The sequence below is a fragment of the Trichosurus vulpecula genome, chromosome 2, assembly GCF_011100635.1.
Source record: "Trichosurus vulpecula isolate mTriVul1 chromosome 2, mTriVul1.pri, whole genome shotgun sequence".
NCBI lineage: Eukaryota > Metazoa > Chordata > Mammalia > Diprotodontia > Phalangeridae > Trichosurus > Trichosurus vulpecula.
The window spans coordinates 162,891,526-162,915,817 of NC_050574.1; the positions used below are offsets into that span (position 1 = coordinate 162,891,526).

General features: G+C 37.8%; 2 protein-coding genes across 3 annotated transcripts; both read right to left on the bottom strand.

The window, feature by feature from the left end:
* Nucleotides 1–216: 216 nt before the first annotated feature.
* LOC118836831 (olfactory receptor 8B3-like) lies at nt 217–1,176 on the bottom strand. The gene has a single exon (XM_036743984.1). It carries the CDS (start codon nt 1,171–1,173, stop codon nt 217–219), a length of 957 nt encoding a protein of 318 aa, XP_036599879.1. The 5' UTR covers nt 1,174–1,176.
* Nucleotides 1,177–17,663: 16,487 nt separating this feature from the next.
* LOC118838062 (olfactory receptor 145-like) lies at nt 17,664–22,066 on the bottom strand. Of its 2 annotated transcripts, XM_036745269.1 has the most exons (2): nt 22,053–22,066; nt 17,664–18,609 (listed from the first exon to the last, which is right to left on the bottom strand). In XM_036745269.1, exons 1-2 carry the CDS (start codon nt 22,064–22,066, stop codon nt 17,664–17,666), a joined length of 960 nt encoding a protein of 319 aa, XP_036601164.1. The 2 variants fall into 2 exon arrangements, with proteins under 2 accessions (XP_036601164.1, XP_036601165.1); XM_036745270.1 differs by lacking the exon at nt 22,053–22,066 and having other exon boundaries at nt 17,664–18,620.
* Between the last annotated feature and the right edge of the window lie 2,226 nt (nt 22,067–24,292).

Below are 24,292 nucleotides of genomic sequence, written 5' to 3' on the forward strand. Positions count from 1 at the left end.
TCACAGAGAAAGAACATTCAGGATTTATACCCTGATCAACATACTCTAAAGCCGGCACTTTCCACTGCCCTTTAAATCTAAAGAATTAAGTCCTGCTTGTATAATGATGGGTAGTAGAGAATAAGGATAAAAGAATTTGGATAAAGATCCTTTCCTGATATAATTTTATTAACCAAGGAAAGGATATGAATCTCAAGTCCTTGAATTCAACTCACATTATGAAAATCCCGTTCGTGTTTTAGAAAATATTCTTCCTTTTAAGGTTTTCCTCAACGCAATCTTAACGTCTTTATTCCTCAGACTATAAATGAGGGGGTTTAGCATTGGAACCATATTTGTATAAAAGACTGAAGAAACTTTGCCCTGGTCACCAGACCCTGATGAAGATGGCTTAAAATACATGAATGAAGCTGACCCAAAAAAAATAGTGATCACAATTATGTGGGAGCTGCAGGTACTGAAAGCTTTGGACCTGCCTTCGGTGGAGCTGATTTTCAGGATACTGGACAGGATGAGAGCATAAGAGGTGAAGATGGTGACACTAGGCACTATGATGTTAATGCCCACAACAATGAAAACAACCAGCTCATTGACATAGGTGCTTGTGCAGGACAGCTGGAGGACAGGGAGTATGTCACACATGTAGTGATTTATGATGTTGGCATCACAGAAGGACAGTCTCAGCATGCATCCAGTGTGGGCCATTGCACCAACAAACCCCATTACATATGCCCCACCCAATAGCCGTGAACACACCTGATTAGACATAGTAACATTATACATCAATGGATTACAGATGGCAACATAACGATCATAAGCCATTATTGTCAACACATAGCATTCAGAAATAACAAAAAAAAGGTAGAAAAAGAGCTGAGCCATACGCCCTGAATAAGAGATGATGTTTTTTGTTAGGACAAAATTCATCAACATTTTGGGAGTAAAGACAGAGGAGTAGCAGAGATCTATGAAAGATAAGTTGAAGAGGAAATAGTACATAGGAGTGTGAAGCTGAGAACTCACCCAGATTAAAACGATCAGTCCCACGTTTCCCACTACATTGATCACATAGGTCCCCATAAACAAGAGGAATAGGGGTAGCTGGAGCTCTGGTTGATCTGTTAAGCTTGCAAGGATGAACTCAGTCACTGAAGACACATTTTCCAGAGACATTCTCCTCTCGAGGGATCTATGAGGAGAGGAAAAAAGTCATGCTAAAAGCAAAATAAGTTCAACAAACCCTCTTCCCTAGTTATGGAAAAGGAGCAATTCTAGAAGTGTCTGGAAAGCATCATCACCATGCCATGAAGGTTCTCTTCTTCTTATCCCCAAGATATGCAGGGATTTTGATTAGGCTGAGTAACTCTATGAGCTGGATGACTGTAGAAAACTGTTCCTGAGTTCCCCTGCAGAGTAACACTTGAGGTTCCCCTGCAGAATAACAATTGATGATCCTCAGACTCCAAAGCAAAAAGATACCAGGAAAATGACAGTAGTAGACCCATTCCCCACAATATCCTCTATGCTGGCCATCTCAGGTAAAAGCTGTAACTACTTTTCCCCATTTCAGAGGAGATGAAGTAGTACCTCAAAGATTTCTGCAAATGGCTACAGTAAAAGTATTATTTTTATATGTTTATTATAATAAATAGTTACATTAATTATTAACAATATTACCAATAAGGTTGTTATTGGCAAGAAAAATAACAATTGTGAGTATTTAGATGGCACCTATTTTGTCACAAACACTACGCTTAATCCTTTGCAAATATTATATCATTTGGTCCTCACAACAACCCTGGGAAATTGGTGTTATTATTATCCCCAGTTTATACTTAGGGAAACTGAGACATACAGAGATTAAGTGACATTGCCCAAGGACACACAGGTTGTAAGTGCCTGAAGGTAAATGTGAACTCGCATCTTTATGACTTAAAGCCTACTGAGTACAGAATCCCTTTTTCTGAGTATATAATCCTAAGGAAGTAGTAGGGGAAAAATGGTACCAAGGCCCCCATTATCTTTCCATGTTCTCTTCACCACTTTCACCTAAACTATACCAAAAGACCTGTATATGAGTCAGTGATGGGAATAGGGACACGATATTTTATAGAATCCTCAAATCTCCTGGTTGGCAAAACAGGCAGGATGAAATAGAAGGAAAAATCAAAAATGAATGTCTTACACACCTTTCTCCTGCCTAGACACTTTAGTGATGGTCTTTATTGGTTTTGAGCCCCTGGGTCCTGAAGGAGAAGTAATTCTGATAAGGGTGAGCAGAGATTCTTCCTCTTCTATTCCCTTTTCTACTGAGCCAATCAGAGCATAAACCTCAGCCTCTGGACTGAATAGAGAGATGTTTTGAGCTATAAACATCACAGATTGTGGCTGTGACTTCACCTGGGGAGTGCTCCAGATTTAGGGGAGGAAATAGTGCCTAGAGGTGTCACCATAATCAACAGGTGATAGGAAACTGAAGGTTTTATTCTGGGTGTATTATCCCTGTGGACTATATTGAAAACACAAGAGGATCCAGCAGGTTCTCTCTCTGGAATCAGAATCTTCAGGGAGTGGTAATTACAATGTCAATGTTTACACACTATACTACAGAAATTATTTCTTTCTCCTAAGGGATTCAATCTTCTACTCATCCTTTAAATTCACACATGGGACTTCCCCTATTTTCTTCTAACCTTTGTTCTGAGAATTTATGTCTTGAACAATGTTTTATGCAGCCACCATCTCTAGGACTTTTCTACATGATTCAAAGAATAAAGGAAAAGTATTAGATCAGAGCGATAGAGGACCAAACTGAGCTCTCAAGAAAATACATCTTTATTCTCCAGTCAACATGGAATCAAGATCATTTGACTGAGTTATCCTATTGGTGACCAGAGGAAAATATTCTCTCACCATGTGTAATCCTAAAGCCAGGCTCATTAATGTTTTAAAGAAGTTAGACACTCTTTGCTTGTTCACCACTTGGATATATGGGTGTTTATGGTAGCTACACACACACACACACAGACACTCACACACACACACGCACGCACGCATGCACGCACGCACATACACACACACATACTGTTTTTACTTCTATAGGCATATTGATGCATCTCTCCCCAAATCCAAACAAATTTTAAGTTTCATCTAGATGATTCTTGTTTTGATTTTTGAATAAAGAAATGCATGAATAAAACAAAAAGTTAAAATATCAGGTATCGGTCAATTTGCTTTTTGGTAAAAGTGGGATAGTGATACTCCATGAACTGTGATGCAACATTTTCTATTATCCATTCCATCATGGTTCCTAAAGAAAACTTTTAAAACCACTTATCTAAGCTCTATTAAAGACCAAAATAAAAGTCCTGAAAAATCAAACAAGAGAATACCAAAACTGAGAGCCAAAAAAGAGGAAAAAAAAATCTCACTGGATGAGAAGGAAGAAATAAAGAGATCAACAAATATATCTAATTTAATTCTTTTTTTTAAAAAAAAAGAGGGAAACTCCCTTACCAGAATCAAAAATAAGAAAGAAGAATTCAAAACAAAAGAAAAGGAAATAAAGGAAATTATTAGAAATTATTAGTCCTATCTGCCTTTAAAACTGAAAACTTAAATGAAATGGATGAAAAGCTCTAAACTGTAAGATGCTCAGATCAATTAAATAATTCAAAATTTAACTAACCCAGTACCAGAAAATGAAATTGAATGAGTAATAAATGAAACCTCAAAGAAAAAACTCTAGGACTAGGTGGGTTTACAATTGAATTCTATGAAACATTAAAATCACAATTAATTCTAATATTATACAAACTTTTTTTAAAAAAAAAATAAGAAAAGAAGGGAACCTACTAAATTGCTCCTGTGATACAAATATGGTCACGATATTTATAACATGAAGAGTCAAAACAGAAAAAAGAACTGAATGGATGAATATATTCAATTAACATTAATACAAAAATTTAAATAAAATGTTAACAACAAGGAAGGCTATTGCAACATGCAAAAAGATTATATGTTATCACCAACTGAACTTACATCAAAAATGAAATTTGGTTAAACATTGGGAAAACTATAAACATAAAAGATCATATTAATAACAAGAGCAACAAAATTATAAGACTATATCACTCATGGAATAAAACACATTTTACAAAATACAACGCATATTTCAGGTTTTTTTTAACCACAATAAACCACAACTCTATTAATTAATATACCTTTCCTTATTATCATAAGCAATCATGAAGACCAAGAGGTACAATTTATATAAAATGGAAATAAACTAGAGACTTTTACAATAAGACCAGGGTTAAAGCAAGGATGTCTGTGATTCACCACTGTTCTTTAATACAGTGTTAGAAATATTAGCCTTAGCAATAAAGGAAAGAAAAAAAGAGTGAATTGGCAAAAGGGAGAGGAAATAAAATTTTGACTTTTGCAGATAATGTAATGATTGATTAAGAAAATCAATTAAAGTCATCTAAAACTAATTATAACAATATTTTCAGCAAAGTACCAGGATATAAAATAAATATAAACAAATGATCACCATTTCTGTCCATTTTCAAAAATCTTGGAGGAAGAAATAGAAACAAAAGTTCCATTTAAAAAATTATAGAATTTATAAAATAATTGGGAGTTTACCTCAATCCTCCTTTATATACAGGAACCATATCAATACAACTCCAAAGCACTCCTGACAGAAATAAATAGGGATCCAAATAATTGGAAAATTATCAATTGTTCATGGCAAATAATTCCATATAACAAAAAAGGTTATAATACCTGTTAATTTATTCAGTGTCATATCAATCAAACTACAAAATGGTTACTTTAATAGCAAAATTCAACTAGAAAAGCAAAAGATAAGAAATCTCAAGGGATGATGAAATGGGGATGAAGGGTATGAAGAAAAGAACGTAGAAAACCAGATCTCACACTATACTATTGTTGTGCCCTGCACCACCCAGTTTACCCTCCATATTGCCCCAGCTTGCCCACTGTTTGTGTTCCCATCTCCACAGAAATCACTTTGTGTTTTTTTCCTTTAAATAACCTGACCCTACCCCTGCTTGGGGCTGTTCAATTTGAGTCTTTACACCAAACAGTAGCGCGCTCCCTCTGGCCTTGCTCCGCAGCCAATGTACCCCTAATAAACTTGGTTTGATCCCTTTGGAAATTCTTTTTGGGTGGCCCCCTCCTATTAACACTTCCCTCATTAAGTTCCTACAGGGTCTACAACATACCCAGTCTCAGCTTCATAAATCTGTCCAGTTAGCCCCGCCTATTCTGACTTCTGACCAGCTCCACCACTTCCAGCCTGGGGACTCTGTCCTAATCTGGAAACATACAACCTCTGGTCCATTCCTGTCTGGCTCCATCACAGCCATGTGAAGGCAGTTTCATCCACACAATGGAAGTCAGAGCCCCTCAAGGACCCCCAAAGGCTAAAACTGTCCTGACCCTCTTCTTGATACTCCTGTTACCCCCTTGTGCTGTCCCTTCCAATCCCCATGCCCCTCAAGCCAAGTTCTACTTGGGTAATCACTACAGGAAACAAACAGTCCTGTACTTTCTAAAACCCCGAAGACACTGCCCATTCCTGGAGACTCACCTATCAGCTTCCCCTTTTGTCGGCTGTTCATAAGACACTTAACAGTTCTAACCACATGCTGGTCAAAAATTGTTTGATCTGTGTTATGCCCCAGCCTCCTTACTATGTACTGGTGGCACTAAATGCCTCCATCACCCCTACCTCCAACATGGAGAACTGTGAGTGGAACCAACCACGACTCACCCTTGGGGATGTGCAAGGAACAGGCCCTTGCCTCACATCATCTAGAACCACTTTATCCAGTTCTCAGTATGGCTCCATTTGCAAACAAACTCAGGAGATTCAGGCCTCCAGCTCAGACTACTTCCTGGACCCTCTAGAAGCCTGGTGGGCACGTCACGATGGCCTTACACAGTGTGTCTCTGCTACTGTGTTCCTCAGACAACAACAACACCAGGAGGGCCCCCTGTGCATCTTGGTGGTCATAATTCTCCAGGTCACCCTCCTCCCGGGTGAGGAAGGCTGGTGCTATTTTTCCCCCAAAGGGGAACTGAGTTACCATCAAAGGCCAGCAATACTACTCCTCATCCCCATCTTAGTGGGCCTGGGGCTTATGGGCTCCACCACCACTGGAACAGCAGCCCTAGTCAAAAGGGGATCTCAGCTATAAGGCATTAAGTGCACAGGTAAACCTTGACCTCTCCCACATAGAGCAGTCCATCTCAGTCCTAGAGAAACAAGTGGACTCTTTGGTGGAGGTGGTCCTCCAGAACCACAGAGGCCTTGACCTTCTTTTTCTCAAGCACGGTGGCCTATGCGCAGCCCTCGTCAAGGCTTGTTGTTTCTATGCTAACAACTCTAGGGTGGTGCGGGAAAGTCTGAGGTTGGTACAACAAAATATTGCCAATAGACAGAGGAACTTGGAAAACTCTGAGAACTGTGGTATCAGTCCCTGTTCCGTACATACCCTTGGCTCACTACCCTGGTATCAGCCCTGGCTGGCCCCCTCCTCCTCCTCATTATAGCTCTGGTTGTGGGCCCCTGTCTCATTAATCGTTTTCTGCAATTTGTCAAGTCCCACATAAGCTCTGTTAAGCTGCTATTGGTTAGGGATCCCCATTACCGATTTGCAAATTCCAGTCCCCCTGATTCTTGTGATGGATCCCCTGAGAATGTGTGGAGGGATTCACACACTTTGAAAAAGAACAGGGGAATGTTGTGCCCTTCCCCCACCCCACCTCCCCCACCCCCACCCCGACCCCTACCCCCCCCCCCCCCCCCCGTTTACCTTCCGTATTGCCCCAGCTTGCCCACTGTTTGTGTTCCCATTTCCATGGAAATCGGTTTGTGTTTTTTCCCTTTAAATAACCTGACCCTACCCCTGCTCGGGACTGTTCGATTTGAGTCTTTACTGCAAACAGTGGCGCACTTGAAAAAAATCCACATTCAAATTTACATCTGGGTCTAGCTCGCTTTTTTCAGCACAACATTATGAACTTAATTATCACTAAGATTTGGGACTGCTTAAGGAACACAGTGGTTGACCAATGGAACACATTAGTTATACAACACACAGAACTAAAAAACTATATAGCATAGTTTATTTTTGTTTGTTTGTTTTTATCAATCCAAAGACCCCAAGTAAACCATTTGTAATTGTGTTCAGTTCTTTCAGTTATGTCTGACTCTTCGTGATCCCTTTTAAGGTTTTCTTGGCAATGATGCTACAGTCATTTGCCATTTTGGCCTCCTGCCCAGGGCAGTGGAGGTGGTGCAGCTCCAGAACTATAGCTACAGTTGCTTCCGGCCCACCTGGTGGGAGAAATTAAGTGGCAGATCTGAGCAGGAGTACAGAGCCAGCTTAGATCTGAGTCCAGTCTGGGTTGGTGGTTCTTGGGGGAGGAGTAGCTTTGCTGTGGCGGAGCTTGCTGTACAGCTCTGAAAACAAAAGCACATCCCCTCAAGCTTGGAAAAAAGTACTCTCTACTCTAGAACCAGTCATACTCCGATGAAAAACTCAAGGGTCAAGTGTGTTGGCTGGGAAGATGGCCAGGCAGCGAAAACGCACTCAGATTCAGACTCAGACTTTGGAATCTTTCTTTGGTGACAAAGAAGACCAAAACATACAGACAGAAGAAGTCAACAAAGTCAAAGAGCCTACATCAAAAGCCTCCAAGAAAAATGTGAACTGGTCTCAGGCCATGGAAGAGCTCAAAAAGGATTTGGAAAAGCAAGTTAGAGAAGTAGAGGAAAAACTGGGAAGAGAAATGAGAGCGATGTGAGAAAACCACGAAAAACAAGTCAATGACTTGCTAAAGGAGACCCAAAAAAAATACTGAAGAAAATAACACCTTAAAAAATAGACTAACTCAAATAACAAAAGATCTCCAAAAAGCCAATGAAGAGAAAAATGCCTTGAAAGGAAGAATTACCCAAATGGAAAAGGAGGTCCAAAAGACCACTAAAGAAAATACTACCTTAAAAATTAGAATGGAGCAAGTAGAAGCTAGTGACTTTACGAGAAATCAAGATATTATAAAACAGAACCAAAGGAATGAAAAATGGAAAACAATGTGAAATACCTCATTGGAAAAACCACTGACCTGGAAAATAGATCCAGGAGAGATAATTTAAAAATTATTGGACTACCTGAAAGCCATGATCAAAAAAAGAGCCTAGATATCATCTTTCAAGAAATTATCGAGGAGAACTGCCCTGATATTCTAGAGCCACAGGGTAAAATAGAAATTGAAAGAATCAACCGATCGCCTCCTCAAAAAGATCCCAAAAAGAAAACTCCGCAAAATTCCAGAGCTCCCAGATCAAGGAGAAAACACTGCAAGCAGCCAGAAAGAAACAATTTGAGTATTGTGGAAACATAATCAGGATAACACAGGATCTAGCAGCTTCTACATTCAGGGATTGAAAGGCTTGGAATATGATATTCCAGAGGTCAATAGAGCTAGGATTAAAACCAAGAATCACCTACCGAGCAAAACTGAGTATCATGCTCCAAGGCAAAATATGGATTTTCAATAAAATAGAGCACTTTCAAGCTTTCTCAGTGAAAAGACCAACTGAAAAGAAAATTTGACTTTCAAACACAAGAATCAAGAGAAGCATGAAAAGGTAAACAAGAAAGAGAAATCATAAGGGACTTACTAAAGTTGTACTGTTTTGTTTACATTCCTACACGGAAAGGTGATGTGTATAATTCATGAGACCTCAGTATTAGGGTAGCTGAAGGGAATATACATATATAGAGAGACAAAGGGCACAAGGTGAGTTGAATATGAAGGGATGATATCTAAAAAAATAAAATCAAATTAAGGGATGAGAGGGGAATATATTGAGAGAGGGAGAAAGGGAGAGATAGAATAGGGTAAATTATCTTGCATAAAAGTGGCAAGAAAAAGTAGTTCTATAGGAAGGGAAGAGGGGGCAGGTGACGGGGAATGAGTGAATCTTGCTGTCATCCTATGATATTCCTGTAGGTTTTCCTCATTGGATCTCTTTCAGGTGGTGATCAGTGGATTTTTTTTCTATTTCTACTTTTCCCTCTTGTTCTAACCTTTCAAGACAATGTATGTCAGCTTCATTATGGCAAGCTTGCATGGGTACTGTTTAATGGACGATGGTCTCCATCATCCCAGTCACCAATGGAGTGAAGCAGGACAATGTCCTGGCTCCCATTCTTTTGAACATTATGTTTTCAGCAATTTTGTCAGAATCTTTCAACAAGGATGAACACAGCATCAAGGTCAGCTACTGCACTCATGGTAAATTATTTAACCTTAAAAGGCTACAAGCTAAGACTAAAGTAGAGGGAGAGCTGGTATGTGACTTTTTGTTCACAGATGACTGTGCACAAAACACAGCCTCTGATACAACAAGGTATGGATCAGTTCTCTGTTGCTTGTGCTAATTGTGGCTTAACATTTAACAACAAGAAAACAGAGGTTCCCCACCAGCCAATACCACACCATCTATACATGGAACCATAGATTACAGTGGATGGAGAAATTTTGAACGCTGTGGATAAGTTCACTTACCTGGGCAGCATACTTTCCAGGGATATACACAAAGATGATGAGGTTGATACACACATTGCCAGAGGTAACTCAGTTTTGGGGAGGCTCCAAAAATGTGGGAGAGAAGTATTATACTGCCTAACATACTGAAGGTATACAAAGCCATTGTGTTTATCTCACTGTTGTATGCCTATAAAAACTGAACAGTACTCCAGCACCATGCCAGGAAACAGTATCCATTCATTTGAATTATTTGAATTGTCTTAGAAAGATTCTGAAAATTACCTAGAAAGATAAGGGCACCAAGGTCATTTCTTGAACTGAAATGCCAAAAATTCAAACTCTATTGCAGGGAGTGTAACTCTGATGGGCTGGACACATTCTTCAAATCCCAAACACACATTTGCCTGAAAGATCATCTTTTGGGGAACTCACACAAGGCAAACACTCACATGGAGGTCAGAAGAAACAATAGAAGAACATTCTCAAAGTCTCTCTGAAGAACTCTAGAATTGATTTGAGACATGGGAGACACTGGCACAGGACCACCCAGCATGGCATGCCTGCATCAAAAAAGAGGCTGTACCCTATGAGCAAAGCAGAGTTGCAGTAGCTCAAAAGAAAAGGTGAGATGTGCAAATTTAGAGCCATCTCAACTTCAAATGTTGATATGAACTATTTGTGCCTGACCTGTGGTAGAGCCTTCCAAGCTCATATTGGTCTGATCAGCCACAGTCAAACACACTGTACCTTGACCCAAGCATAGTGATGTCATTTTGGTCCACTTCCAGAACAAAGACAGCAATCAGCTTTCTGTGTTTATGGCCCCAGCACATAGCACTGTGCTCACACATATTGTGCACTTTACAAGTGCTTTTTCACTCATTCAGCCACGCGTTTTTTCCTCAAACTTGAATAGGTACTTAAAGATTGTGAAAAAAATAAGTTGAAGTATGAGTTTCTGAGAATGTAATGGTGGGATTTAATCATCAGGGCTCAAGGGCCTTTAATCTAAGGAACTGACTATTCAAGGCTTCATCTCTGAGTGTCAGGGAGGGACAAGGTTGCTGAGATGGGTTGGCATGGAAAAGTTAACAAGAGCTTGGAGAAACAATACATGGTTCTTGATTCTTTTCAGTGATGAGTCCCTTGAGTTAGACATAAACCCTGGAAAGAAACTGATGTGGAAAAGAACTGGCACCCCAATTCTGTTCCCATCCCCAGATTACCCCATTAGAGATGTCAGAGAATTATTGCCCTCTGCTTGCTCCCATTGGAAGGTAAAGTATATTGTTATTTTTACTTTCTTTTCAGTAATCACTTTTGGGAGTTTTCATAGCAAAGATACAGGAGTGGTTTGCCATTTCTTTCTCTAGTCCATTTTACAGATACAGAAGTGGTTTGCCATTTCTTTCTCTTGTTTGTTTTACAGATGAGACACCAAGGCAAACAAAGTGAAATGATATGTCCTGGGTCACACAGCCAGTAAGTCTCTGAGGTCTGATATAAACTCAGGTCTTCCTGACTCTACACTTGACACTCTATTCACCATGCCACTATCTACTCATTCAGAAGTATAGCATGAGCTTAAATTTTTTTTTCCCTAGAGTAACATTATTTAGGGAAACAGAGAAATATAATGTTACTCTGGAGACTCCTTTCAGAGAAAAAGGAAATTAACAGGCATTGCAAATTTGTTAGTACAAAGGTCCTAGGATCCTCCTGAAAAGTAATTCCTCCCATTTTCGTCTGAGTTGGGGTGGGGAGGGTCAATAAATAAATCAAGAGGCAGAGCTAGAGAAGAAAAAGTTTAATTAGCAATAGGTGATGAACATTTCCTATGTGGGTAGCAACTTTGCAGAACAAAAGAAGATACACATGTATTGAGTTTTAGGCAACATTTTTGGCTTGAGCCTATCTGTTGAGACTGTTCAGCCACTTTACTTATTTTGGAAGTAGAGTCATAAACACAAGACATTAGGTAATTGGGTGGAGGGTGTAACCACAATGTTGCTTGCAGCTGCTGTGGAGATGTAAGGCCAATAAAACAAGCACAAAGGAGGGCTGCTAGCACAGGACCTTTGATCTGCTTTTCTAAGGAAAGCAACTTAAAGGGGTTAACAGTCTTACTTTACCTAAACCTACATATACCATTCACTTAGTTCAGGGGAAAAGTCAGCACCCTGAACTTCAGAGCAAATACATACAAAAGTTACAAACATACATTATAAAAACAGAGCAAATAACATACAGAGGTCAACACACAGACCTCTACTGACTGACCAAAGAATTTACATAATTACCAGAGAGAGAGAGGCACCAACATCCGGGTTTTCAAAACCCAGGGGGCTCCAGCGGCTACCCAGAGTCTCATCTCATCAAATCACATGACACTCTTCCAGTGGATGAGAGCCCCAAAACAAAACTCCAATCTCCAATCTTATATGCACTTCTCAGGGTCAGAGGGCATCACAACCATGTGACTCAAAACCATGTGAGGCTTCTTCAGGCATCACAGCCATAGGACTCAAACCAATGAGAACTTGGCTTTTTTGTGTCTTAAGCAGGTCAGAGACACTTGATTCGATCAAAGAAACAAAACACAATAAAAAGTCCACTTTGCTTGAAAGGCAAGACTAATCAAAGGTACTTGATTACCTTAGCATTCTACAAGAGAAAACAAAAAAAGTCCCCCCTTAATTACTATAACAGAGGGAGACTATCTTAACCTTGGCCTGTAATTTGTTAACCTCATCATCTCAGAAGTTGCTAAAGATCAGGTCTATTTGACCCAAGAGGCAGGATTTGGGATAAGGAGACATATAAGTTCAAGTCTCACTTTTGGTGTTTAGTAGCTATATATGATCATGGGTACTGAATCTCAGTTTCCTCTCTGTAAAGTAGGAATTAATATCTGAAGTATTTGCCATGCATTATTGTTGTGAGGATCATGTAAGATTAAATATATACAGTGCTTTGAAAACCTTAAAGAGCTTTAAATGTTACTATTAATAACGGCTCATATTTAAATAGCACCTCATGCTTTGCAAAAGACATCTGAAAGCCTCACATATGGGAACTATACCTTTGAGAATTTAAGGTTAAGTTTTGGATTGTGTTAGAGTTGCTTGTTCATTAGTGTGGCATCTTTCATAGCCTTTTCTGAGGAAATTCCCTCTTGTCTCTCATTTTCCTTCCATGATAAAGGGAATAAGGTTGTTCAAGGAGGACTAGTCCCTCTGGGCTCCTCATCCACCTTCACTGTCCACCTGGCACTCAACAATCACCAGGCTCCAAAAGCTGTACCAGGTATGCCAGCCTCAACCCAGTAAACCATCTTGGCAGGCAGGTTAAAAGTAATTGTTGGACCAAAACATAAAGGGAATAGAAAAGAATATACAATTTTTCAGTCGTACATGGTACCAACACAAAAATTGATTATTAGGCATAAAATCCTCACAACCAAAAAAGCAGATATATTAAATGCATCCTGTTCCAATCACAAAGCAATAAAACATTACATTCAATGAATGGTGAGAAGATTACATTGATTCTGCATCTTTTTATTAATCCTATTTTTAATTAATTGATTTTGTCCTGTAACTGCCTAGGTCATAGCTTTTTTGTCTCTGAATTTAGTGCCGAATTTCAGCTAACCTATAATGAGTTTAGTTTAGGAATCCAGTTCTCTTTCTTATCACTGTTCTCTTCTTGCCTCAAGGAATTCTACGATCTTTAGGGGGTTGTGGGGGGAAGACCAAAGAGTCTGGTCTGCTATCTTTACACCATTAAGCTATTTTTCAAGGATGTCTGGTTTGCAATCCAAAGTAGTCTGGCCCACTATCATTTAACCTTGCAGGTACACTCAAAAAATAAACTTTTCTTGGTCACAAAATGGAAGAAGCAATTGCTATTTGCTAGCCCCTCATTTCCAACTTCCAATCACATTGTTTACCATTTCTCATCTAGGTAGCCAATCATATTGTCCTTAACCTCATCATAGCTCCTGCCCTGCTCTCTTCTTTATTCTAAACTTTAAAAATGAGTTAAGTCTTCATCTTGGAGGCTTTGGCATAAATTGAGACAAACCACTGATTCCTTTTTAATAGGTTTGTGCCCAGTTAATAAACTATTATCTTGCTAAAGATATGCCTCATTCTACCTTTGTTGAATTTTGATCTCAACAGTTTTGTTGCAGCACTAGTGTCAAGAGAGATAGGCTGAGCCCTCTCAAATTCCTAGGGAACCCCTACTTCTTCCTCAGTGCTTTCTGGTGGGATTTTTCACTTAGAAGGGTAGCTTCTCCTGGAGGACTGCAAACAGAGATCTGACTCTCCCCTAGATCTCAAATCCCATAGTTCTAACTCTGAGCTTAAGGCAAGCACTCTTTCTTTGGAAAAGTTACAGCTTTTTGTTTATATGTTTGGAGTGTTATTTGTGTTCAATTTGGGAATAATTTTGCATGTTTTTGTCTTGTGTTTATTATTTGTACTAAAAGTTGCAATTGGCATGATGGAAGAGACAGTAGATATATAAAGGCAGTGGTGAGAAACAAATGAGACTTTGAAGTAGGGACAGGGTGAAAGCAGAGACCGAAAGAAGGATAAACAGTATAGGAGGGGGAGATTGAGGGAAATACACAGTTAGCATAACTGTGAATGTGAATGGGATGAACTCACCTTTAAGGTAGGAGTGAATAGCAGAGAGGATTACATGATCTAAACATAACTAGTGATACCATAACTACTTTAGAGGGGCATGGAATCGCTTACCTGTCAAATTTACAAATATGGAAAGAATTTATGGCCAAAAAAGACATAGAGAGCATTATGAAATGTAAAATAGATAAACTAAAAAGATCTTTCACAAAAAAATAACCCAATGCAGCCAAGATTAGAAGCAAAGTAGAAAACTGGGGAAAATATTTATAGCAAATTTATCTGATAAAGGCTTCATTTCTCAAATTTTAGAGGACTGAATCAAATTTACAATAAATACATCCTTCCCCAATTGAAAAATGGTCAAAGGATATGAATAGGAAGTTTTCAGATGAAAAAATTAAAGCTATAGTAATGTGAAAAAAAATACTCTAAATCATTATGGATTAGTGAAATGCAAATTAAAACTACTCTGAGATCAACCTCATACCTGTAAAATTGACTTATATGGAAGAAAAAGAAAATGACACATGTTGGGGATGTGGATAAATTGGGACACTTAATGTACTGTTTGTGAAGTTATGAATTGAACCAACCTATGCCCAAAGGACTACAAAATTCTGCGTACACTTTAACAAAACATAACTACTAGTAGTCCTGTATCCTAAAGAGATCCAAAAAAAATAGAAAGGTCAAATATGTCCTCAGTAGCCCTTTTTATGGTGGCAAAGAATTAGAAATGCAGGTGCTGCCCATCAATTGGGGAACTGCTGAATAAGTTGTGTAATATGATTGTGATAGAATACTATAATGCTATAAGAAATGACAAGCAGGATGGTTCCATAAAAACCTGGAAGACTTATATGAACTGATGCAAAGTGAAGTGAGATGAACCAGGTGAACATTGTACAAAGCAACAATATTATATGATGATCAACTATGAATGACTTGGCTATTTTCATTACAATGATCCAAAACAATTCCAAAATACTTATAATGAAAAATGCTGTCTGCTGTAGTGAAAGAACTGATGCAATCTGAATGAAGATTGAACCATCCTTTTCTTGGAAGTTTTTGTCTGTGTTTTCTTTTCACAATATGGCCAATATGAAAATACATTTTGAATGACTTCACATATATAATGTCTATCAAACTGTTTGCCTTTTCAAGGAAGAAGGAGACAACAGAGAAAGAAAGAGAATTTGGAATTAAATTATTTTAAATGAATGCAAAAAAAAGCCTTTGCAGGGAATCAGAAAAAAATAACTCTTAAAAAAAGAAGGAATTGTGAAATCTGTGAAATGCATTATTGAAAGATTTAAAAGTTTGTACTCATAGAATAGCAAGGCTACCAAGGCATGACCTGGTGGCTATAATTAAGCATCAGAGATCCTTTACATTTTATGAATTGAAAACTGACAAATGCCCATACTACAAGTAAATACCTCAAAATATCAAGGAGAATGTAACCAATAAATTGCAGCAGATCAGGATGATTATCACAGACTGAACTGTTACAACTGCCCAGACATTGCTTTAAGCCATAAAAAATTAAGAAAAATATTTCAATAGATGTTTTTCTATCAAATCCACATAATCTCCAAACTACTTCCAATGAAATCTTAAAAACAGAGGTGCCTAATATAGGAAATTAAAAACATATGAGAACAGAAAGAGGTACATAATGTCCCAGTTATTCTGTCTTCTGCTGCAGTTGTACTGAGGATGCATTCAGCAGAGATTACATCCTTTGACATAACCACAAAAAGCAATAATTTTAGCTTCCTGAACCTAGGTATGTAGGACATTAAATATAAAAATATAGTTTGATGATGACTTCTCTCAATACCGTTTTTATTGGATCCCCATTGGGAAAGATGGGAATAAAATTAATGCATACAAATAGACAAATAATAACTGGCATTTAGAGATAATTTGAAGATTTGCCAAACATTTTTCTCTGTTTTATCAGATAATTTGAGGGACAACTTCATGGAAAATAGTCTCGTTATTCCTGTTTTGTTGATATGGAAACTTAAGTTGTGAGAAATTAAGTTGGCCAATGCCAATTAGTGACTAGATATCAAAGATACAATTTGAAATAAGATCTCAGCACTCTTCCTACCATACCATGCTCCTTTTCAACTGCAAGAACCTGGAACTCTAAACTGTTCCTCAAATAATGTTTAACTCTTCATATATAGACCCTTCTTCTTACTACCTTTGTCACCCTGGGCAAGTATTTACCATTCTGTAAAATAAGAACGTTTGACTAGGTGACAAACATATTTTCAAAACTGGTCTCTTCCCATCCTGACAATTAGCTTCTGATAATAAATGTTATAAGACAGAAAAATAAAAATGCCTTTTCCATCCTTGGTTTTCAGTCAATTTGACAAGGGAAAGGAAAATTCCCTCAGGAAAGATATATAAGTGAAAAGAATTTGCTCCAATCTCACAATACTGTAACTATCATAAGAATGTTTCCTACTAACAATTTTTTTTTCAGAAACTAAAAACGTTTCCCTCAAAACTGGTATCCAGTAGTGGTCCATTTCTCATCATTTTGTAGCTATAAATAGACTTCCATTTACACTACACTAGGAATGTTTAAATATTGTTCTGGGCTAAACCAGCCATATTGTATGTCTATTGTGGGAGTCAGAAAACATCTGTATCACTTACAATAGAGGAGCCTATGCCTAGAAGCCTAAGTGGTTGGGTCTGAGAAGAGGTGAGTGGAAATTACTTTGGGTTTAGAAGTTAGGGATGAATTATACTTTGCACCCCTATCCAATTTTTAAAACAATTCTGAGAGGAAAAAAATAACAAAAGTGCAATACAAAAAGGAGTTGTAAAGTCAATTATCCTTGACTTGCATGGAGTTTGAGTGGGTTGGTTTATGTCTACATAATCTGGATATATGATTAACAGTTTCCCAGCAACCTATCTTCATGTATTGCCTTCCTGAGTTATTGATCAGTAACAATGGGCAGAGAATGAAAGATCTACCACAATTAAGATATAACTCACTGAATGATTCCATGGGACATTTCATTTTCACAGAGAGTCATAGAACAAAGATTTGTAGCTGGAAAGGATCTTAGAAGCCACATAGTCTAAACACCACCATATTTACAAATACAAAAATGAGGCCCATAAAAGTTAAGGGACTTGCCCAAGGTCACAGAGAAAGAACATCCAGGATTAAAACCCTGATCCTCTTACCCTAAAGCGAGCACACTTTCCACTGCGTCTTTAAACCAATGGAAGTAAGTCCTACTGGTAGAATAGGCAATAGAGAACAGGGAGAAAAGAATTTGGGTAAAGATTCCTTACTGTGACAATTTTAATTAATCAAAGGATAAAGGGACTTTTGGTCCTTAAATTCAAATCAGATTATGAAAATCCTGCTCAGGTTCTGGAAAACATTCTACTCCTCAAGGTTTTCCCCAAGGCAGCCTGAACATCTTTATTCCGCAGACTATAAATGATGGGGTTTAGCATGGGCCCCACATTTGTGTAAAAGATTGAAGCTACTTTACCCTGGTCCACAGACCCTGACGAAGATGGCTTGAGATACATGAATGAAGCTGACCCAAAGAAAAGAGAAACAGCAATTACATGGGAGCTGCAGGTGCTGATGGCTTTGGACCTGCCTTCAGTGGAGCTGATGTTCAGGATACTGGACAGGATGAGAGCATAAGAGATGAAGATGGTGACACTAGGCACTATGATACTAATGCTCCCAACAATGAAAACCACAAGCTCATTGACATAGGTGCTTGTGCAGGAGAGCTGGAAGAGGGGATGTATATCACACATGTAGTGGTTTATGATGTTGGCATCGCAGAAAGACAGTCTGAGAATGCATCTGGTGTGGGCCATGGCACAAGCAAACCCCATTACATATGCCCCACCCAACAGCCATGAACATACCTGATTGGACATAGTAACATTATACAGCAGTGGATTACAGATGGCAACATAACAATCATAAGCCATTATTGTCAGCACATAGCATTCAGAAATAACAAAAAAACAGAAGAAATACAGCTGTGTCATACATCCTGAATAAGAGATGATGTTTTTTGTTAGGACAAAATTCATCAACATTTTGGGAGTAAAGACAGAAGAGTAGCAGAGATCTATTAAAGATAAATTGAAGAGGAAATAGTACATAGGAGTGTGAAGCTGAGAATTCATCCTGATTAAAATGATCAATCCCAGGTTTCCCACTATAGTGATCACATAGGTCCCCATGAACAGGAGGAATAGGGGTAGCTGAAGTGCTGGTTGATCTGTTAAGCCTGCAAGGATGAACTCAGTCACTGAAGAGGCATTTTCCAAAGACATTCTCCTCTTGTGGAATCTAAGAGGAGAAGATAAAAGTCATACTACAAGCAAAATAAGCTCAATGAACCCTCTTCCCCAGTTATGAAAAAGAAACAATTCTAGAAGTGTCAAAACCATCATCACCATGCCATGCAGATACTATTCTTATCATCCCCAAGATATCTAGGGATTTTGATTGGGCTGAGTAACAGTCTCCATGATCTTAATGAATGCAGAAAATTGTTCCTGAGTTCCCATGCAGAGTAAGAGTTGATGTTCCTCCAAAGCAAAAACAAATCAGGAAAATGACAGTACTTTTCTCCATCCTCCAAAACAACCATATGCTGGCCACCACAGGTAAATATTTTAACTATTGTCCCCATTTCAGAAGTGATGAGGTAGTACCTCAAAGAGTTTCTGCAAAAGCCTATGGTCAAAATACCAGTATTAACATTAATTATACTTATTTTAACAATATTACCAATATTGTTATTTCTAAAAATATAGTAATTGACAAACATTTCCATAGTAGCTATCATGTGCCAGACACTGCCCTAAATCCTTTACAAGTACAACATTTGAATCTCACAACAACAGGGGAAGAATTATTATTATGGTTGAGGAAACTGATATAGAGATTAAGTGACATTGCCCAAGGTCACACAAGCAGTAAGTGCCTGAACTAGATTTGAACTCAGGTCTTTCTGACTCAAAGCCCAGTGTTCTGTCCATTGCACCACCTAGCTTGCTGCAGACTGGGTCCAGAGTCCCTTTTTCTGAGTATAGACTTCTAAGAAGGTAGGGGCTTAAGGGTTGAAGGACCCCATTTTCTTTGAACATTCTCTTATATACTCTCACCTAGACTATACCAAAAGACCAATATATGAGTCAGTGACAGAGGCCAGGGATTTGATTTTATGGAATTCCCATATCTCCTGGTTGGCATGGAAAAGAGAAGAAAACAGCAGTAAAATCTAAATGTGTTATATACTCACCCTTCTTCTGCCTAGACACTTCACTGTTGGTCCTTACAGGTTTTGAGCCCCTGCATCCTGAAGGAGAAATTTTTCTTATAAGGGTGATCAGAAATTCACCAGCTGAGACACCAATGCTTCCTTTTCTACTGAAGCAATCAGAATATATGCCTCAGGCTCTAAAATGACCTGGGAGATGTTTTGAGCTATAAAGGTCACAGGTTCTTACTGTGACTTCACCTGGAGAATCTGTTTCACCTACTACAAATGTCACCAGACTCAACAGGGTATAGGAAACTGAAGGTTTTATTTTGGGTATGAAAATCTCATAGACCCAGTTAGAAACGAAGAGAATCCAGCAAGTTCTATCCCTGGGAACAGACTCTTCAGGGAGAAAAAAATTAACAAAGTCCTTGTTTACATACAGAAATCCACAGAGATTAATTTTTTTCTCTTAAGGGATTCAGTCCTCTACTCAACCCTTTACTTCACACAAGGGATTGTTGATTCCCAGACTCTTTCACTTCCTTCCCCAATTTTTTTCTAACTTTGGTTCTAACTGAGAATTTCTTTCTTGAATAATGTCTTACACAGCCACCATCTCTAGGACCTTCCTACATGATTCACAGAATAGAGGGAAAATATGGGATTATAATATAAGGGACCCTAACTTCACTGTCAAGAGCAGTCTATATGCTTTATATGCTTCTGTCAACATGGAATCAGGACAGTTAGAGAAAATTGTTCTACCTCTCTTTTATTCAGTGTCATATCAATGAAACTACCAAAGGATTATTTCAATAATAAAATTAATCTGGAGGGTAAAAGGTAAGTAATTTCAAAAGAAATCATGAAAAGGGGATATAGAAAAAGATGTGGCTAAACCAGATCTCAATCTATACTACAAAGCAGTAATTATCAATATGATTTTGGACTGGTTGATCAGTGGAACAGATTAGTCATTCAGCATATAGAAGTAAACAAACACTATAATAAAGAGCAGCATAGTATTTGATCATTTCAAAGATCCCAAATAAAGGGGTAAGGATTTACAACAAACTTCTAAGAAAACTGGAAAGTAGTTTAACAGAAATGAGCTTAAAACCAATACTTCACATTCCACATTAGATAAGCTCCAGAGGGATATGACTTAGACAGAAAAGGTAACACTATCAGCAAATTACAAGAACAAAAAAGAAATATTAATATTTTGGATCTATGGATAGAGGAAGAGTTTGTGACCAAATAAAGAATAGAGAGGATCAAAGAAGATAAAATGGGTAACTCGATTACACAAAATTGAAAAGATTTTGCACAAATAAAAGCAATGCAGCTAAGATTAGAATGGAAATAGTTAACTAGAAAAAAATCTTTGCAGTAACAGGCTCTGATAAAGATCCAAAATTCCAAGATATGTAAAGAGCTGGTTCCTATTTATAAGAATGAGAGAAGTCCCCTTTTGATAAAAGGAAAAGGATAGGAATATGACATTTTCAAAATTCATAGTACCATAGCCATGTGAAAAAATGCTTAAAATCACCATGAATTAGGGAAGTGCAAATTAAAGCAACACTTAATCAGATTATCAGATTGGATAAATTGACAAAAAGGGAAAATGACAAATGTTGTAGGGACTGGGAAAGAACAGGCACACTTAAGCACTAATGGTAGAGTTGTGAATTGGACTAACCATTCTGGATAACAATGTGAAATAATTTCCAAATATTACTAAATGCACGTACTTTTTGACCCAGCAATACCTATATGAGGCATTCCCTAAAAAGAGATCAAAGAAAGAAGATGATCCATAAGTATAAAAGTATTTAGAATAGCCCTTTTGTGATAGCAAGTAACAAAAACTGAGGGGGGGGGGCATCAGTTGGCTAATGGCTGAACATAATATAGTATTCAAATGTAATGGAACAATACAGTGCTATAAGAAGTTGTAAAAGGGACAGTGTCAAAGAAAGTGGTTTGTATCAACTGATAAAGAGACTGGAATGAGCAGAACCGGGAGAGCAATTTGTACAATAATAACAATGCTGTAAAAATAAACAACTTTCAAAAACTTAAACCTGATCTTTGCAATGATTAACCATAATTTCAGGGGACTGTTAATTAAAAAAATGCTACCCACTGTCTGACAGAGAGGTGACTGACTCATGATGAATGATTAGACATTCATTTTTGAATATGGCCAATGTGAAATTTGTTTTGCTTGACTGAACATTTGTTACCAAGGTTTTCTTTTTCCTTTTTCTTTCTGAATTGGAGATGGAGCAATGTAAGAGGGGAAAAAATAATGCTTATTCATTTAAAAATTAATTTTAAAATTAAAGCCATACCCTACTGATAAAAATAAAAGCCATTTGGTATTTTTTCTTGTAAGGAATGGCTGTTTGAATGCAGTTGGAGAGACTAGAAAGCATAGAGTGGAAAACAGATGACACAAAAACAAAAGATATCAAGAAAAATCTATTTTCAAAAAAATCACTTGGGAATCTGCATTAGCAGATTGCTACAGAGGCTCCTCAAATGTTCATATACTTTGTTTACAATGCAGTAGAGACTGTGTGAATGGAGTGGGAAGTCCTTGATCTATCCTTGATTTGGAAGAATTATTATTCCCTGAAATGCAAACATGGAAAAATAACACAAGAATAATGGCTGCCACTAGTAATTATCTGACTTTGTGTAAGTCACAACCCCATCTTCCTCAATTTCCTCAACTATTAAATAAAGTAATTGATCTATATGTTCTCCAAAGCCACTTCTAAGCCTAACATTCTATTACACTCCTTCCCTTTCTCATAGCCTTTCACTTAACAACTTCTTGAGACCACTTTAGATTCTCCAACATTTCCTCAGAAATGATTTTCATCTAAAGTTACTTTTCAGTTTCTTTCTTTTCTCTAGTCCAAGAACCTCTCCTGAACATAAAAAAGCTTATTTGAAGTCTTTCATCAGTTAAATGAATGCAACATAAAATTATTCTATGGTCCTCTAATCCCATGATACTTCCTTCTTTTTCTCAAAAAGTTCATTTGGATCATGCCTAGCTGCTAAGTGACTTCACCAACAAAACAAACATTGCAAAAAAAATTCACGTCACCAGAAGGATGCCCTTGTTTTCTGAAATTCCTGGATCACACGTGAAGATGTTCTCTTTTGTGTCTGCTCACACTGATTCACATTGCCCACTGCCACCATGAATAGACCATGGTTTTTTAGCTCACTGATTCTGACTTCTAAATTTCTGCCAGGGTCCTAGGGTGTAGCTTTCAAGTCCATCTCCCAATTATCTTCTCAGCTATCTTTATTCTATTGACTCAATTCGACAAACATTTAATAATCCCCTACTATGCATCACACAGTGTGCTAGATGCTGAGGATTATAAAACGAAAATGAAATAGTCCCTACCTTTGAGGAGCTTACATAGAAAACAACAGGTCCACAGATAAATATATATGAAAGTAATTTGGGAGAAAACTAGGAAGATCAATAAAAGGTCCCATATAGAAGACCACTTTCAAGTCCCTTCTGTCTCCTCTGAGGTCTCAGTCCAGATGAAGTTCAGAATGATGTGGAGATCTAAAACAGGTGATTCTTCACAAAGGCAGTCCCTTGGTAAATACCTTACCTGAGTGCTCTAGGTATTTCTTCAGTGAAGGTCTGGTTGTCACCTGAAAACTCTTGGAATCCTCCTGACTGTCTCCCCCACACTGTGAAATGAAGACACGGAATAACATCCAGACAATGATTTATTCAGCAAGGCATGCGATGGTAAAAAACAATTTTGTCTTTGTGAAATTAAGATTTGGACCAAAGTATAAAAATCTACAAGTAGCATTGGAATGTGAGATCACTGAGAGCAGGACTCATTTTTTGTTTGTTTTTGTTTTTCTTATTAATTTTTTACCTTTCTTTATATCACTAACACTTAGCACAATATCTCTAAAACATAGGAGATATGAAAAATTATTTATTGAATTGAATTCTCTTGAAGTAAACCTTTCTCATTTCATCTTGTCACCTTAACCTTTTAATGTATCTTTTTTTTTATATCCTCACAGTGTCATCCAGTATGCTAGTTATTCTGCCCAAGTTTGTGTCTCCTGAGAATATAATAAGGATGCCAATAATGCCTTTCTCTAAAAAAATATTTTTAATAGCATTGGACTGAGCCTTTAGGCTGTCCACTGGACACTCCTTGTAAAATTGACATTGAAAAAATAACAATAGCTCTTTTACTCTGGCTATTAAGTTAATTCAAAATATAGCTAAATGCCATTTATCTATCTTACATATACCTCTATTTTGGGGGATACATGCGTTTTTAAAAATCTGAGTAAACATTTGACATACTGCTTGTCTAAAAGATTTATTGTATTGATAAAAAATAAATTTCATCTCAAAGCTTCCTTCCCTTCTCTTTCTTTCCTTCTCTTCCTTTTCCTTCCCTTCTCCTTTCCCTCTTCCTCCCTCTCTCCTTTTTCTCTTTATTTGTTGCTTCCATTCTCCTTCTTTTCCCTTCCCCCTTGTCTTCTCTCACACCATGCTTTCCCTTCCCTTCCCCTTTTCCTTATTCTTTCTCCCTTTTCTTGTTCCCTTTTGCATCTTGCTCTTCTCTCCTCCCTTATTTCTTCCTTTTCTTCTTTCCATTCTTCTTTCAGGAAAGGAAACATGGCTTCCTGGCTTGAGTACTATATCTATCATACGTTTATAATTGTATT